This window comes from Podarcis erhardii, assembly GCF_964252035.2.
Source record: "Podarcis erhardii genome assembly, chromosome: 13".
In the NCBI taxonomy this organism is placed as follows: domain Eukaryota; kingdom Metazoa; phylum Chordata; class Lepidosauria; order Squamata; family Lacertidae; genus Podarcis; species Podarcis erhardii.
In genome coordinates, this window is record NC_138502.1 from 18421493 (window position 1) to 18438850 (window position 17358).

Genomic DNA, 17358 nt, shown 5'->3' on the forward strand with positions numbered 1-17358 from the left:
CCCTGGGAAACAGTCAGGGCTCTGGAATGTGTGAAGCAATAGTAAAAAAAAAATCCAGAGGTGCTTATCTCTGAGTAGACCTGCGCAGGATTGGGGGTGCTGATCTGATTAGGCATGGTGAAAAGCTGAAAAACTTCATTCTGGCTTAGTTATTCCAGAACACTTTTGTCTCTGGCTCTGCCCATAATCGGTTCTGGTTCCACCCAGCACTGCCCTGTGGCCTCCAACAGATTAAAGGTAAAGGACCCCTGGACGGTTAAGTCCAGTCAAAGGCGACTCTGGGGTTGCGGCTCTCATTTCGCTTTCAGGCCGAGGGAACCAGTGTTTGTCCACAGACTGCTTTCCAGGTCATGTGGCCAGCATGACTAAACCGCTTCTGGCGCAACGGGACACCATGACGGAAACCAGAGCACACGGAAACGCTATTTATCTTCCCGCCGCAGTGGTACCTATTTATCTACTTGCACTTCGTGCTTTTGAACTGCTAGGTTAGCAGAATTTGGGACAGAGCGACAGGAGCTCACCCCGTCGTGGGGATTTGAACCGCCGACCTTCTGATCGGCAAGCCCAAGAGGCTCAGTGGTTTAGACCACAGCGCCACCCGCATCCCTTGTCCCTCAACAGAAAAAAAAGCCCACCCCTGCTCCAGAGGGAGGACAGTCTCACCTTCACAACGAGTTTGTCCCCTTCATAGACAGTGTTGTTGTTGACCATGCTGACGATGGCCACGCCCAGGTTGCAGCGGATGCCGAAGCTGATGCAGAAGCCCAGGCCGCAGAGGATGGCGATGATGTAGCGGCGAGGGAGGCCAAAGCAGGTGCAGTCGACGATCGGCGGGTGCTTCTCGGACACCTCAACAGGCCGGCCCTCTTCAGTTAGCTCAATGGTCTCCCCACCTGCCTGTTTCTTATCAAGGATCCTAGAAGTCAGAGATAAGAGGAAGCCTTGAAGGGATGGGTAGGACCGAAAGCTGACGACCCAGAAAAAGCAATGGTTCAAATCTGTTCCCATGAGGTGAGCAGATTCTGCCTCACTCCTTTATTGATATCAGGGATGTCTCTACCATTGTGGAAAGGAAGGCAGCTGCCTCAGGTGGTCATGAAAGGGCAGCAAGTTGTCAGTTAAGTGGTTATTGTTGTATTTTTTCTGCCAGGGAGGAGAAGGAGATACTTGTGGGAAAGAATGGGTGAATTGGGAAGTTTGGGTTTCTCATTTTTTCCCAATCTTAAATTCAGTTTTCCACATTTCTCCATTGGCTTGTGGCCTCTTTATTTTATGTTTTAAAAGTTCTCCCCAAAACCCACCAGCATTTTGGTGTGGATTTCTCCTAATACCCCCATTTCTGTATGCAGTTTTGCAAAGCAATAATGTATTTCCCCACTATATTTTCACAAGTATGTGTACACTTTACCCCAAGTTATGAATTTTTGTATACATCAGTTGGCTAGAAAACCGAATAGAACAACCTGGAGAAGTCCAAATTTCGAAAGATCGCTCTTACTGTTGGTGTATTCTTTTGGAAAGCGAGAATTCGGTAGGTATGCCTTTCAGCGCGAACTGAACCAAATTTCTCCTCCATCCCTACTTGTGGGATTTTCTGCCTCAGATGCCAAAATTACCTGGCTGGCTTTGGCCATTCTGCACCTTGCCTTCAGGTGAGAAAGGGGGCATCAGCATCAACACCAGCATCGTTTTATTTGTATGCCACCTTTCCACAGTCAAAACAATGCTCAAGGCGGCTTACAATATGAAAAGATTTACCATATTTTTTGCTCTATAAGACTCACTTTTTCCCTCCTAAAAAGGAAGGGGAAATGTGTGTGCGTCTTATGGAGCGAATGCAGGCTGCGCAGCTATCCCAGAAGCCAGAACAGCAAGAGGGATCGCTGCTTTCGCTGCCCAGCGATCCCTCTTGCTGTTCTGGCTTCTGAGATTCAGAATATTTTTTTTCTTGTTTTCCTCCTCCAAAAAACTAGGTGGGTCTTATGGTCTGGTGCATCTTATAGAGCGAAAAATACGATACATAATTACAAACATAGCAAAATAGTCATAAAAATAAATAAAACACATTAAAAACTACATAACCAAACGGAACAACTGCCACATAAAAATAAAGATACAAAAAGTTAATATCAGTAATATGAGTTAATATCAGTAACAGCAAAACCTCCCAACAAAACTTCCCCCCAAATACCCCAGTTCTTGCTGAGCAACAGCTGCAGCAGCAGTTCTTATGAAGCCTGTCAGGTGCCGCCCTGGGCCAGGTGGAGAGAGGCAGGAAAGGGGCCCTCAGGCTCTCAGCAGAGGAATCCTCCTGTTTGATGCCCTGCTTCAGGGAGCACATTATTTGGGGATGGCCCTGGGGACGCACTCTCCGCCCTGCCCTCCAGAAGGAGGGTTGAACTGGGATAATTCTGAAGCTGGAAGATGCACTCTTTGCCAAAGCTCTCAGTTCCTCCATTTTCATTAATGTCTCCCCCTCTCCTCCTCCTCTCACGTCTCTGTTTACGAAGCACCTGAAGTATCACAGAGCGAGCCAGTCTGTAAACCACACTGTGCGATTATGCAGAATTGGACAGAATGACAGGAAGGATCTGGAATCGACGAGATCAAAGATTTACAGAAGATTGGGAAAAGTTTATCCAATATAGGCAAAAACTGAGTGATAACAAAATTACGTTTGTAAGCTTTAAGGAAGCTCTGTGAGGGGAAAGGGTTAAAAGGGCAGAAATGTGTAAAAAGTAACAATAGGAAGGAATGGCAGACAAATTGAGGAAAGTCAAAAAAGAGAAGTACCGTAAGATGTAATTAAGATGTATGGAATGTATAAATTTGTTTTTGTACTTGAAAACTAATAAAAATATAATATGTATATAAAAAAGTAAATCACACTGTGCAAAGTTGGAGTTTTTATTAGCGAAAACACAATCTCCACGGACTTGGCCTTATGAGCACCGCATCTCATTCTTGGTGGTTTTACTCCACGGAATCAGTTGCCAAGACTAAAGGTCCCCACCTCCTCACAGCCGTCTATGTCTCCTCCTCTCCAGGGCTTTCTCCAAGCAATCAGAGACTGCGCCTGCATGCAGCCAATCTCTGCTCTGCTCTTTTCATGTATCTCCTGGATCTGGGAGACAAGGTGGAAGGAGCCAGACTCACCTCTGCCTCTTGGCCACCTTCCTCCCACTCACAAACTTTAGCTTCTGCCTCTGATTCTGGACTGCTTTCTGCCACTGCCTCTTCCTGCTCACTAAACCATGTTACCCCTTCAGCTTCTGACACCTCCTCCTCCCAGTCTTCTCTCTCTTCTACCGCTGACCACCCATTGTTGTCCCACCACCACCACTCCCTGGGCTCTGAGCCTTCTTCCTTGGGGATTCCCCAGCTGGTTCCTCCCACCATCCCTCTGTGTCCAACCTGTCTATGACATAAAACACTGCCAAAGAAAAGTGGGGGGAAGGGGAGGCAGAATCAATGTGATGGTGCTGCATCTGCGGTTGTGGCAAGATCTTTTTCGGGCAGCGCTTTGCATACATGATCTAGAACATGGACAACACGTCATGCATACCCTGGTCTGTGTTGACTGTTGACTGTTAACTTGGGGTTGGTGGATCTGACCATTTTGGTTTTTCTCAGTTTCCCATATTTCCATTCTTAAATCATTCATCCATCCATCCATTGCATTCATATCCCACCTTTTCCTCTAACAAACTCAAGGTGGTGTACAGTGGTACCTTGGGTTACAGACGCTTCAGGTTACAGATGCTTCAGGTTACAGATTCCGCTAACCAGAAATAGTACCTCAGGTTAAGAACTTTACCTCAGGATGAGAACAGAAATCGCGTGGTGGCAGCAGCAGGAGGCCCCATTAGCTAAAGTGGTACCTCAGGTTAAGAACAGTTTCAGGTCAAGAACGGACCTCCGGAATGAATTAAGTTCTTAACCCGAGGTACCACTGTACATGGTTCTTCCCCCCTTCTCAATTAATTCACACAACAACCCTGTGAGGTAGGGGAGGCAGAGAAAGGCAGTGACTGACCCAAAGTCACCCAGTTAGCTTCATGGCCTACTAGGGATTTGAACCCTGGTCTGCCAGGTCCTAATCCAACACTCTAAATACTATACCATAGTGGTTCTCCAGTTCTTCACATTTCCACATCAGTTTTGTGATATATATTTTTCAAGTCCTTATGAAACTTCACCAGCATTTTAGTGTGAATGTCTCTTAAAGCACACATTTTAATGCAGCTTTGCCTCAAACGCACCCTGTTGCAAAGATATTGCACACTTTGATCACTATATTTTTTTACTTTTATGCACACATTTTACACATATGCGTTTTTGCACACATTTGCTTGGCTGGAGTACTGGCTTGCAAAATTCAGAGAAGTGCAAATTTCACAGGACGATATTGTTCCATTCTGTGTACAGTGGTACCTCAGGTTAAGTACTTAATTCGTTCTGGAGGTCTGTTCTTAACCTGAAACTGTTCTTAACCTGAAGCACCACTTTAGCTAATGGGGCCTCCCACTGCTGCGCACCGCCGGAGCATGATTTCTGTTCTCATCCTGAAGCAAAGTTCTTAACCCAAGGTAATATTTCTGGATTAACGGAGTCTGTAACCTGAAGCGTATGTAACCTGAGGTACCACTGTATTGCTTCAGAAAGTGTGAGTGAGGAAGGTTCACCTTTAAATGTGATCTGAATCTGAATTCTCCCCCATCCTTCACGCTAACCAGTGGCGAAGCTGCATGCTCCGCTACCGGGGGCGGAGAGCAGGCGTGGCGTGGCTGGCGCCCCGGAGGTCGTGGCACACATTCTGGGGTCGTGGCGCACCGCCCATAGGGGCTTGGTGCCTGGTGCGCGGGGTGTGTGTGCAGCGCATGTCCAGGGGGGCTGCTGTGATGTCACCCTACTGGAATAGTGGTGCTGGGGGCAGTCCACTCCCTCCACACTCCCGTTCCTCTGCCAGTGACGCTAATATGCCTTCTGTGGGGCTGCCTCTGAAAATGAGCTTGGAAACTTCATTCGGTGGCCCCGCTGGCGTCCGGAGTCCACTCTTGCTAATCATATCTCACTCACTTTAGAGTTTCACAGAACTTTTCAATGTTCAGTGTTAAATGAAGAAAACTGGGTGGAGGAAGGGGGAAAGAGGGTGAGGAAGGCCTCCTGCCATGGGGAAAGGCCCATTGGCAATAGATTACAAGTTTTGAGATGGCGACTTAAGAAGTCTTGCAGACTAATGAGGTTAGGTTGGGTCCAGTGCAGAATCAGGCCCAGACAGAGGGGGGGGGGCATATGGGCCACTTGGCCTGGGCCTCCGATTCCAAAGGGGGCCTCTGTCAGCATATTCACAATTGCAGGGGATGCGCTGGGGCGAAATATGCAGGTTCAGTTCAAGCCTTGAAATAAAATTATTTCTCAGCATAACTTTTGTGAAAATTATTTATATACTTACTTATTTATAAGACTTCAGTTACCCCCAGGGTAAAAAAAGGGGGGGCACATTATCTACCTGGCCCGGGCCTCTGCCTGGCTCTGCAAGGTCCTGTGCAGAATCTGTGGGTTGACTTGCCTCAAAGCATGTACGTAGTGATAAAGCAGTGTTGCCACTCCATTTTTAAAATACAAAAGCCAGCAGAGAAAGGCTCCTTACCCCCCTTGTGAATTACAGAAGTGGGGAATCTCAGGTCTGGGGGAAAGCGTGGCCCTCCAAGCCCCTCTACGTGGCCCTCAGAAATCTCCCCAGACCACACCCTTCTCTGGCCTTCCTTCACTCCCACAAATGTTTCTGATTGGCTGGAATGTGTCTCTGAGCTCTGATGGTGCCTCTGGCCTGCCCACATGGAGGATACGGAAGTGTGAGCATGTGTACAAACTGGCCTCCTGTGCAAAGGTAAAATTTACATGCATGGCTCCACCCACATTTGCCTCTGGCCCCGCCCACCACAGACATGCGGTCCTCAGAAGTCTGCCCTGAAGGGAATGCAGTCCTCTGGCTGGTCCTCTGACCCCTGGCTTCTTGGAGCTCAACACGCCAAAGCTGTAAGGCAGAGAGCAGAAAACGAAGAAAAGTGTGGCTGTCCTTATTCTAGGAAAGCAGGAGAACTGTTTTGGATGACAGGGAGCTGCATATGGACTTGACAGGAGCAGCAGAAATGGGATAGCTATAGCATTAGCTAAGCCCACCATTTCATCCTTGTAAGGAGCTGTGTCAGGTGACTGCGTAGATGCAGGCAGTCGGGCCAGACTGACCTGAGAGCAGAGAGGGTGGGTTCAGACGCAGGGAAGGTCCCTCTCTGCCAAAGATTTCAGAGGGGCTTGGAGCACCCCCAAGTCCTCGTCCATCACCGCCCCCTTCCCGCTCTTACACACTGTCTCGTCAGCCTGGTGGGGAGGCGGCGGATGCCCACGCAGAAGCTGTTCCCATCAGAGCTGGTGCAGATGGGCTCTGAGCTCAATCTCGGCACTGGGCCCGAGAACAACTCCTTTCCCTTAGCAACGGAGGCGACAGAAAGGCCTTCTTTCTGAGCCCCTTCGTATCGTCCCTTCCCCTCAGTCCCTCGTTCCTCCCTGCCCTCTCCTGCACACGCAGCCTCCGCCAGGTCCGTAAGCCAACCAGTGTTAGTGAGTACAAATATGCGCCTGACATTGCGCACCCATCCTGTACGTTTAAAGCACATCCCGCCCGCCTCCGGATAGTCCTGGAAGACGTCGTTTGCCCCTCACAGAGCTACAATTCCCAGCAGCGCATTTAACAAAATACAGCTCCCAGTGTCCTTTGAGGCGGCAGTGGCGGAATGTGCTTTAAATGTATGGTGTACATGCAGAGTCCATATCTTAGCAAGGAGGGATTCTTAAAACAATTGGGTGACACTCTTCCCAAACCCCCTAGTTACAGGAGACTATGGGTCATAATTTGGCTAAAATTGCAAATAGGTGACATTGTGAGGTTGTGGCCCAGGGGTCCTGAGCTTCAGGTCCTTTCTCTCAGGCCCCAGATCTCTGGTTCGTCCCCCATCCAATTTTTATTTTTTATTTTTTAAACCCTCTGCTGGCATGCTGCAAAGTGGCTGCGTACACACCTTACATTTGAAAGCACATGACTTCCCCTAAGGAATCCTGGGAATTGTAGTTTGTTAAAGGGTGCTCAGAATTGCAGTTCTGTGAGCAGCAAACTACAGTTCCCAGGGTTATTTGGTAGATGCCAATTGGTTTAAATGTATGGTGTGCGCACAAGCCCTAGTTGTGCTAGTACGACTCCAGGCACACACCATCTTATTTCAGACTGCCTCCTTAGGGTCACTATTTTTTAAATATAAAAAGCCCTTTCCGCTGTCTCTTTAACAGACAACTCAGAAAAAAATAAAATTCTGAAAGACTGCCATTTTTTCAAACAGTGACTAAAGCACATCATACATCAACACCCAAAATGCTCAGGAAGATGTGCTATTATCACATACCAAAAAAGACTCCTGAAATCACATGCGCGCACAAACACACAGCGCTGGAAACACCCCTAAGCATTTGGGTGCAATTCGTCTGACATTAAACCATATATATTGTTGAATTACAACAGCAGTCCTCGTTGGTGGGGGGGGGGTGTTTAGGTGACCAGCTGGCAACGCAATCCCTCCCTACTCTCTGAGAAATACTTTGGGGGATCCAGCACCCCTCCATCACACGCCCCTTGATCTGATTTTATAGGGCACTCCTGCACTACATGATTTCATTTCAATAACTGCTGCTTATGTACATATATTAAATTAACCTAGACTACGCGGGTGGCGCTGTGGGTTAAACCACAGAGCCTAGGACTTGCCAATCAGAAGGTTGGTGGTTCGATTCCCCGCGACGGGGTGAGCTCCCATTGCTCGGTCTCTGCTCCTGCCAACCTAGCAGTTCGAAAGCACGTCAAGTGCAAGTAGATAAATAGGTATCGCTCCAGCGGGAAAGTAAACGGCGTTTCCATGTGCTGCTTTGGTTCGCCACATGACCCGGAAGCTGTATGCCGTCTCCCTCGGCCAATAAAGCGAGATGAGCGCCGCCACCCCAGAGTCGGCCACAACTGGACCTAATGGTCAGGGGTCCCTTTACCTTTACCTCACAGGGCTGTTTCCAATATAAAAGGGGGGAGGGGAGAAAAGCATACCCAGCCCTGAGCTCCTGGGTTTGCCACACAGCTATAACTGAGCCCATGACACCAATTCGCTACCAATCAGTTTCCAGGCCCAAATCAAAGTGCTGATCTGGGCATTTTGGAGGGAGATTCTCTGCTTTCGTCCTCTTGCTGCTGCCTGCAGAGGGAATGCAACTATAGCATGGAAGGGGAGAAGGAGTTGTGGATCCAGGGAGCTCCAAGAGTTGGTTGTTGTCGTTTTTTGTTGTTGTCAACACCTTTGTTTTTTAAAAAAGCACACACACGGGAAAATGGCTTCCTTGCCTTGCTGGAATTGTACTCCACTCCTCCCCTCCTCAAAGGAGTTGCTCAAAGCAGCTTTCAGTTATCAAAGCGCACATAACTGCAAGTATGATACAGCCATTACAAAAAAAAGAAATTAACAAAATATAAAAGCAGCAGCAACAACGAAAATAAAAAGTAAATGAAAACGCAGCAAAGCCACCTCCAGACTGCCAGGGGAGGATTTGAGGGCATACTGGAAATTTAGCTTTTGCACAATTGAAGCGGATGAAAACACCATAATGCAGAAGATCCTTCCGGTTAGGAAGCTGATGGGGAAATGCACTGAAAAGTGTAGGATGAACAAATCATTAGCAAGCAGACTTTATCAGCACGGTGCAAGCAAATCAGAGTGAATGTTCACTGCTGTATAACCTCCCTGGGAACTAGGCAGAAGGCATGCTCAGTAAAGATCAGACATAGTCAACCCCTCCGCACATGCTTTGTGCAAGCAAATCAGGCTCAATAAACAGGCCTTATGGAAGAACTTCAAGAGCAACACCAACAATATGTATTTTCTTCCTTTCTTTTGAAAGAGTTGAATTGGTCATGTTATGTACTGAGTTGAATAGGATCCAAACTGCAACAGTCTGATTGGTCCTAGAACAATAGGATCCAAAAGGCAGCAGTCTGATTGGTCCTAGAACAATAGGATTTAGAATGCAGCAGTCTGATTGGTCCTAGAACAATGCAGCAGTATGATTGGTTGGCAGGAACTACCCAATCATGCTCCAGATAGAAGTGAATCCACAACCTGATTGGCTTACAGTAGAATTCCGGAATTAGCCAATCATGTGCAGCCCATTGTGTAAATAATGTATATAAAGCAGATACTTTGAGGGGACTTTCATTCATTCCTCCTCACCACTATGAGCTGAATAAAGAGCATGAAATCACTTTGCGACTCTGAGTATATTTCAGGTCACACCCAATCAAATAGCTTCCCTGCTTGAAAAATGGAAGAAGATACACCCAAGTCCTTCCAAAGAGGAAGAGAACCCTCTACTGGTTGGGCTACACACCCTTCTCTCTGTAATACAGCAACACACACACAAAGTCCTGCGCTGGATCTTGCCCGACTTTGGATATGATCCTTTTCACTGACGTCAGCTCAAGACGGCCGTGTTGGCAGCTTAGGAGGCGAGGTTTTAAATATCCCTGGCTAAGCTGCCCACCGCCAGCAGGTTTGCAGTGACCTTGGGTGGTGCCATAAGCTTATCAGCCTCCGGTTTCTTGCCTGGCTTCACGTTCACACCACCAGATCTCGGCACCAACCCACTGAAAGCGCAAAGAGAGCCCCAAAGACATGAGTGCTATAATGATCATGCACAATGGTGACCCAAAATCAGGCACGAACTGCTGGATCCTGGGCTTGCTTATTCAGTCTCTTGATCCCAGAGAACCTGACCTTACTCTCAGTTGTGTTCTTAGGATTTCACCCAAACAGCTTTATCCTGTGCAAAATAAGGGACCCCTATGACTATTATAAACAATGGGCTCATGCAAACCTAGCATTGCATACAATCGGGCCTAACCTTTCTGTCATGTGTCCACCTGATGGATCGTTGTATGTGCCAATCATATGGACAGATTTCCCCCAGTTAACTGAAGACACCATCTCCTAAATAGTCAATGCGGGTGTTGTTGTTTTTTTACCCAACCGCAAAATCAGGGCCTGTCCCTCACATTGGACAGGTTGGACATTTATCCTGGATACTGGCTTGGAAGGCAGTGTTCCTAGACTGTGTGATACTGAATACCTCCCAAAAGCACCAATTTACCTAGTAAGCAGGTCTAGATTTAGAGGCAGGCATCTGCCTTAGGAACTGGGCATGGGGGGCAATGGGCTTTGGAGAGGGGCACCTGTCACAGGCATTCAGCTCAAATGTCTGCCCGATATCTGAAACAAACAGTTCACCTGTAAAGCTGACAAGTGTTGCATTAATGGACCAATAAAATGTTTGGTTTTGTGCATTTTGAATCATTTTGAACTTTAACTTATATTAACCTATAGTCTGTGTGTGTGGTTTGGGAGCTGCATGGTCAGGGAAAAAACAATGCTGTCCAAGGTTGCAAAAACTGCGGAGAGAATAATTGGGTGCACTCTTCCCACCTTGCATCAAATCTATGCTTCCAGGTGCCATAAGAAAGCTGCAGAGATAGTGCAGGATAGTGCACATCCCAGAAATGATCTCTTTCAGCTTCTGGAAGAAGGTACAGGGTTACAAAGACTAGGACTAGCTGCCTGAGAAACAGTTTCTATCCAAATGCGATTTTGGTTTTAAACGCAATGTAAGGTAGTCTTTATGTGAGTATATTGTATTCAATTATGGGGTATCAGAGATTTTAGGGGGTTAACCAGGCTGGGATAGCTGGGATAGCTGGGATAGCAGGCTTGTGGATTTTTGAATGTCTGATGTAGATTTTTTCAATTTCGTTGTTCTGTATGGGACAATGACAATAAAGATTATAGTATCGTATAATTGTAGAGCTGAAAGAAACCCTGAGGAACATCCAGTCCTGCAATGCAGGAATATTAAGCTGTCCCATTCGGGGACTGAACCTGCAGCCTTGGTGCTATCAGCATCATGCTCTAACCAACTGAGCTATCTCCTGCCCTGCCTACCCACCCATATTATTGGGGTCTTCCCTCCTTTGGTTTCCCAAAAGACCGTTTTAACATGCATTCCCCTTCCCCCTTTATTCATGGGGAAAGTGATATCCCCAGTGCTCATTCAACAGTGTCTATGTAAAACCATTGTGAGCAACTGTGTAAATCTATCATTTTTATATAACAGGGATAAATCATGCGTCCAAGCTGGGAAACAGAATACAAATGCAATTCAAAAACCTAAAGGCTTTCAAAAAGCAAAGCAAATTGAGGGGATGCTGAAGATGCCCCTTGTCTGGGGTGCTGTTTGGCCTTTTTGAACACCCTTGGTTATACACTACTGCTTCTGACTTGTCCTACAGCTTCTGCTTCCTGACTCCCCTCAAGGTGCTACCCATAGCCCAGCCTGCAGGCAACAATGAAGAGATGCAGCAATGCAACCTCTTCTTGAAGGAGGCTGCCTACTGCATCTCTGCATGAGTCTGTACTCTGGGAGTACCTCCCTCCCCTAACAAATAAAGTGAATTCAGTGTCTGGGAAGATGCAAACAGATTAAAGTGGCAGCAGAGTTAGTCTAAGAAAAGGTCAAAACTCTGGGGTTTCTTTGGAGTAAGAAACACACACACCCCAAAACCTGGTGGGAGAATAGTATCTGTTGGAGCAGGTTTAAGCTGCGAAACCTCCACCTAAGCTCAACCTGCATATTTGCAATTAAATGCATATGCCGTATTTTTCTGTCTATAAGACGCCCCCATGTATAAGACTATTTTGGGGGACTCAGATTTAAGAAAATGGGGGGAGATCTATCCGTGTATAAGATGCCCCCTAATTTTCGACATTATTTTAAAGGCGGGGGACCCTAGTCTTATACACAGAAAAATAAGAGTTACAAAGCACTCTTATTCAAAGGAAACCAACCCAAGAGTACTCACTGGATCCCCTGAAACCACACCATTAGAGTGTGCATAACAATTCTGTTGTATTACATTTTAACACCATCATTCAACCCAATGGTTCCTAGAGCAGTATACAAACATATTCCAATAAAGTATAACATTATCCATGTAGATTTTCTTTAAAAAATCATCATAACACCAATAAGCATCAATAAACAATTTGCGGCAAAACGTACATTCCTGCAGCAGACCTGGTTTCTAGGGTGCATCTGATGCCTGAGGTGGCTCTCTCATCATGACTGATGCCTGGAGAGAACTCGCCCACCCAGGCTGGCCATTGGGTCCTCCAGAGCTGGAAGGACCATAAAAGGTTTCCAGTTCTGGCAAAGGCTTTAGCTGTGTGTGAATTGGAAGCTGTCAAAGAAAGACCAGCACTGAGAGCCTGGCAGGCGGCTCAGCCTGGAAGGGGCTCCCTGATAGTTGAAAGCAGCGCTAAGCCCGGAATTCTCAGGGTGCTTCCTGGTTGTGGCTCTTTTGGGGTAACATCCAATCACATACCGGCATAATTCAAGATTTGAGGGCCCAAACCTGAGATCTACAGGTGGGCCCTGGGCATGTCACAGAGTGGGCCTCCTCCTTTAAACCAGTCCTCAAAACATATTATTTCAATGAATGCTGCCCCCGCCATCCTTATTTCACCATTTTTTATCCCGCTTTTCTGCAACAAGGCAGCTCAGGGGATAAGACTAAGAGCAGTCAAAACAAAAGGAGATAAAGCTGTGAAACAGAGAACAACAAAAACACCAAGGAGATACCAACAGTTAAAAACATTCCTGAGGTAAAAAAAGAGAAATTGTTAGTCAAAAATGTGCTGGAATGAAGCTGTCTTTAAATTTCTAGTGTGGATGGGGCATTGTGGGTGGGTGGGTGCAAAGTGGTGGCCAGTCTGGGCATAAGGAGAGGCCTACTAAAGTCCCATCACAGTCCAGCATTCTGTTCTCACAGGGGTGAACCAGATGCCTATAGGAAACCCCAAAGCAGGCCCTGAGCACAACAGGAATTCTCCCCACCTGTGCTCCCAGGCAGTTGGTATTCAGCTTGGGGTGGCGTGTGATATAAATGCTTCCAAAATTCTGATATGCTTTTTCCCTACAAAAGGTGGCAATCACATACCATCAGCACTTGAAGTGTCTAAAGCTAAACCCCTAGCACAGTTATTATATGGGGCTCAGATTTGGACAGGCACTCACCTTGGATGTACAAAACATTTAATTATTGGCTTCGGCTAAATTTAAACCCCACTGGTCTAACTACCCTTAGTACCACAAGTTTGTCATGAGAGCGCTTGGACTAAAATTGTCCACCAAAAGCTTTACTTTTCTGGTTTATCACCACAACAGTTATTAACACTGGGCTTCAGTAAAGCCAATAATTTAACTAGACAGCGCCTATATGATATCGAGCGACAGAATAATTTGGCCACGATAAGGAAATTTTGTCCATGGTATGATTATTTTCCACCTAGTCATTTTGACACATTGGCACCCTACTTGCAAAAGTTAACAAAATACAGACGCACTTTCACTTACACAAGAATGAATATACTGCCTTTGGCTGTACTTGAGGGTCAATTTTGAAAAATTCCGCTGGAAAAATAGTTTTGTCCATGTGGAGATGGCAGTATTGAGTCAGTGGCTCATGTGCTTCTGGCTTGCACTCTTTATAAAGATTTGAGGAGTGAGGTTATTACCCCTCTACTATTCTCCATGCCAGATGCCAGGTCGCTCAACCATTGCTACTGTGTCCTTTCTTCTAGCAGATCAAGATAATCAGGTGACAGCAAAAACTGCAACATTTTTAGCAGGGGCAATTGGAATAAGATTGATTGTTTGGTTATTGATGTAAACCTCCAAAATGTATTTTGCATAGTTAAGTTCTATCTTCAGTACATTTTATTTTATTTTATTGCTATGGCTAGTGGCTGATGCAAATAAAGATTCTTCTGATCTGATCTGTGTAAGTGCCTATAAACTGATAGGCACTTGCCCACCTGAGTTTGTTATTGTTTAGTTACAAATGCACAAGCTGAATAGTGCAAAGCAAGCCGGCTCCCAGTGTGCCCACGGCTCCTGCTTGCCAACCACCTGCGACAAACCAAACTTCTTTCTCTAACTGTTCTCAAAACTGTTTTCTTTAGTTTTGCTATCCAGGCGGGAGGGATGTACAGTGGTACCTCGGGTTAAGAACTTAATTCGTTCTGGAGGTCCGTTCTTAACCTGAAACTATTCTTAACCTGAGATACCACTTTAGCTAATGGGACCTCCCACTGCCGCCCGCGCAATTTTTGTTCTCCTCCTGAAGCAAAGTTCTTAACCCGAGGTACTATTTCTGGGTTAGCGGAGTCTGTAACCTGAAGTGTCTGTAACCCAAGGTACTGCTGTACTATAAATCCCAGTGCCTTGGGGAAGCCACCAGACCAGTGCCTTTTGCTTTAGGCCGCATCAGTTCTCAACCTGTGGGTCCCCAGATGTTGTTGGACTACAACTCCCATCATCCCTGAGCTCTGGCCTTGCTAGCTAGGGGTGATGGGAGTTGAAGTTCAACAACATCTGGGGACCCACAGGCTGAGAAAGGCTGCTTTAGGGGAAGGACTGTAGCTCACTGGTAGAGCATCTGCTTTGCATGAAAAAAAGTCCTGGGTTCAGTCCCTGGCACCTCCAGATTAGGCTGGGAGAGACTCTCTGTCTGAAGCCTTGGAGAGCTGCTGCCAGTCAGAGCCAATAAGGAGCTAGATGGACCAAATGTTCCATCAGTCATTGTCTGGCCTAGAGCCAGATCTCCCATTGCCCTTGACGGTTGCCCATGCTGGTTGGGGCCAATGGGAGTTGGGGTCCAGCAACATCTGGAAAGAAACCCAGGTGTGTAATTCCTGTCCTTGTGGATTTGCCCAAGAACTCTGGGAACTGTAGTTTCCTGCAAACGGAACTACGACATGTGGCAACCTTAACAAACTACAGCTCCCAGGATTCTGTTGGGGAAGTAATGCACTTTAATTGGGCCTTAGATGCTTGGTGTGTGCACCACCATTCAGCTAACCCCTGTGGATTTGCATCAACAGGAGCAACAGGGACGTGCACGGCCTCCCTGCGTGGCTGTCTTATCTCGCTGGTATTTTTGTCTTCCCTCTCCTCCTTTCGCAGTGTTAATGGAACAGGTGTCAAAAATGGCACCTTGTCAGTTTTTGTGTGTTCCAAAATAGAATGTGGAGACGAGGAGGTTGCAGAACAAGGGAGGCACGTCTCTCTTCCTCCACTTCCCTGCCCTGCCCTGAGCCTTTTCCCTTTGCAACACAGCACCCCCTACAGAACGCTTTGTGTCCTGCTCCTTGCGGAACAGGGACCAGAAGACAAAACCTGGTGCGATTCTGAGCACATCGCTGCATGCGTGTGAGAGAGAGAAAGAGAGAGAGAGAGACTGTTGGCATTGGATAAGAAGGCAGCGGGGAACATATGGAGGTAGCTTTAAAGCTCAGCACTTCTGTACAGCAGCCAAAGCCTCTTCTCCCAGCCTCCCCCTCCTCCTCCATCACCTTGCTCATGAAATATGCAGCAAGGAAGCCGAGAATAACACATGCGCAAACACACACGGGCATCCGGGCACACGCAGTTCCCCCCTTCCTAGAAGCATCCTGCTCACAAGCTGTCACTGGCAGGCGTTTTACACACGCACGCATGCATGCGCGCACACAGAGGACTCGGAAATTTGGGCACCATCTATGATCTATATTTGTTGGGTGGGGCGGGGGGAGAAAGTCAAAGAGTAGGTGATGTGCCAGCAAAAGGAGATGGAGAATCAGCCACGACCCTGAATAGCAACATCAGTGCTGAGCAATGTGTGTCTTAGTGCAAGAGCATGGTGCTTATGTTTTTTTGGGGGAAGGAGGCCGTAGCCCAGTGAGAAGAGCATCTGTTTTGCATGCAGAAGACCTCAGGTTCAATCTCTGGGGTCTCTGCCGACAGGGCTGGGAAACTGGGAGTGATGCTTCAGAACTCTCTAGCACGGACTGGCAATGGTGCGCCGGGATTTCAGGCGAAATGCTATCTATGAAACCCTGAAAGAGACACTGCCAATCAGTACAGATGATACTCAGCTAGATGGACCAATAGTCTGACTGGGTATAAGGCACCTGGGACATCGAGAGAGGGCCTTTAGACTCTGGACTTAATCATCTTAAAGGGGACCCCTCCCCCTCTTTAGAGGGCATTGTGTATTACTTCAAAATGTGGTAAGTTGGCCCTGCTAAACTCAGGGCCACCATATCTAGCTAGCAGGGATAATCAGTGGAGCATGAGACTCTTAATCTTAGGGTTGTGGGTTTGAGCCCCACACTGATTCCTGTGTTGCAGGGGGTGGGACTAGGCAACCCTCGTGGTCACTTCCAACTCTACAATTCTATTATCCTATGTTTCTCTTATCCTTCTGCTGCATGGAGTCCTGGGCATCTGCCACAAAGTTCCCAGTCTGGTGGTGCCTCTGATCTTAGAGTTAGAAAATGACCAACCACCCATTACGTTTTCCATTTAAAATCTGAAGCTCAGACTGTTCGTGACTTGCCTTTTCCACTCCTCTGGGAGATAAGGGGACAGGGATTTGTAGCCTGCAGCAGCAACCTGAACCTGTGTTGGGGGGATTAACTCCTGTGTTTAATTCCCTACCAGGAAGGTCACTGCACAGCGGGGAAGTTCAAAGGGTGGGGGGTCTGAAAGCCACAAGGGTCCCCTTCCAAGAAGCAGTCAAACCTTAGATTCGACACCTGGCAATGAGGGCGGAGAAAGGCAGCAAAAAGAAGGGGTGATGGGCATATATATGGGTTCTGACAATAGCTCAGTGACAGAGCAACTGCCTTGCATGCAGAAGGTCACCAGTTCAATCCCCACCATCTCCAGGTAGGACTGGAAAAGATTCCTTGCCTGGAACCCTGGAGAGATGCTGTCAGCCAGTGTAGAAAATACTGGGCTAGATGGACTTGCGATCTCACTCTGAATACGACAGCTTCCTTAGGCTGCTATGACAGAGCTGTCCATTTTTTCCATGTTATATTTTTTAGAGAGAGAGGGCTGCCATGTAGAAGTTTAAGCTTTGCCCAACTCCATGCTGGGGAGAAAGCCACACCTTGTGAATTTCTGCCAGCCACATGTTTCTTAACTATCCCAGTGTGCTGGAGTGGTTGAGAGTGCTGGGCTAGGACCAGGGAGGCCCAGATACGAAGCCACGCTCAGTCATGGAGACCACAGGGTGGGCTTAGGCAAGGCACTCACAGGGTTGTTGTGAGGCTAGTGGTGTGGGATGTGAAACACAAGAGCAGTCAAGTACAACATTCCTAGAGTGAA

General features: G+C 47.2%; 1 protein-coding gene across 1 annotated transcript in view; it reads right to left on the bottom strand.

Moving 5' to 3' along the window:
- Window positions 1-17358, bottom strand: part of SLC17A7 (solute carrier family 17 member 7) — a 57076-nt gene that overhangs the window by 20396 nt on the left and 19322 nt on the right. Inside the window, exon 2 of the mRNA XM_081837404.1 lies at window positions 667-919. Coding sequence (XP_081693530.1) covers window positions 667-919 — 253 coding nt within the window. The remainder of the gene's footprint in view (window positions 1-666; window positions 920-17358) is intronic.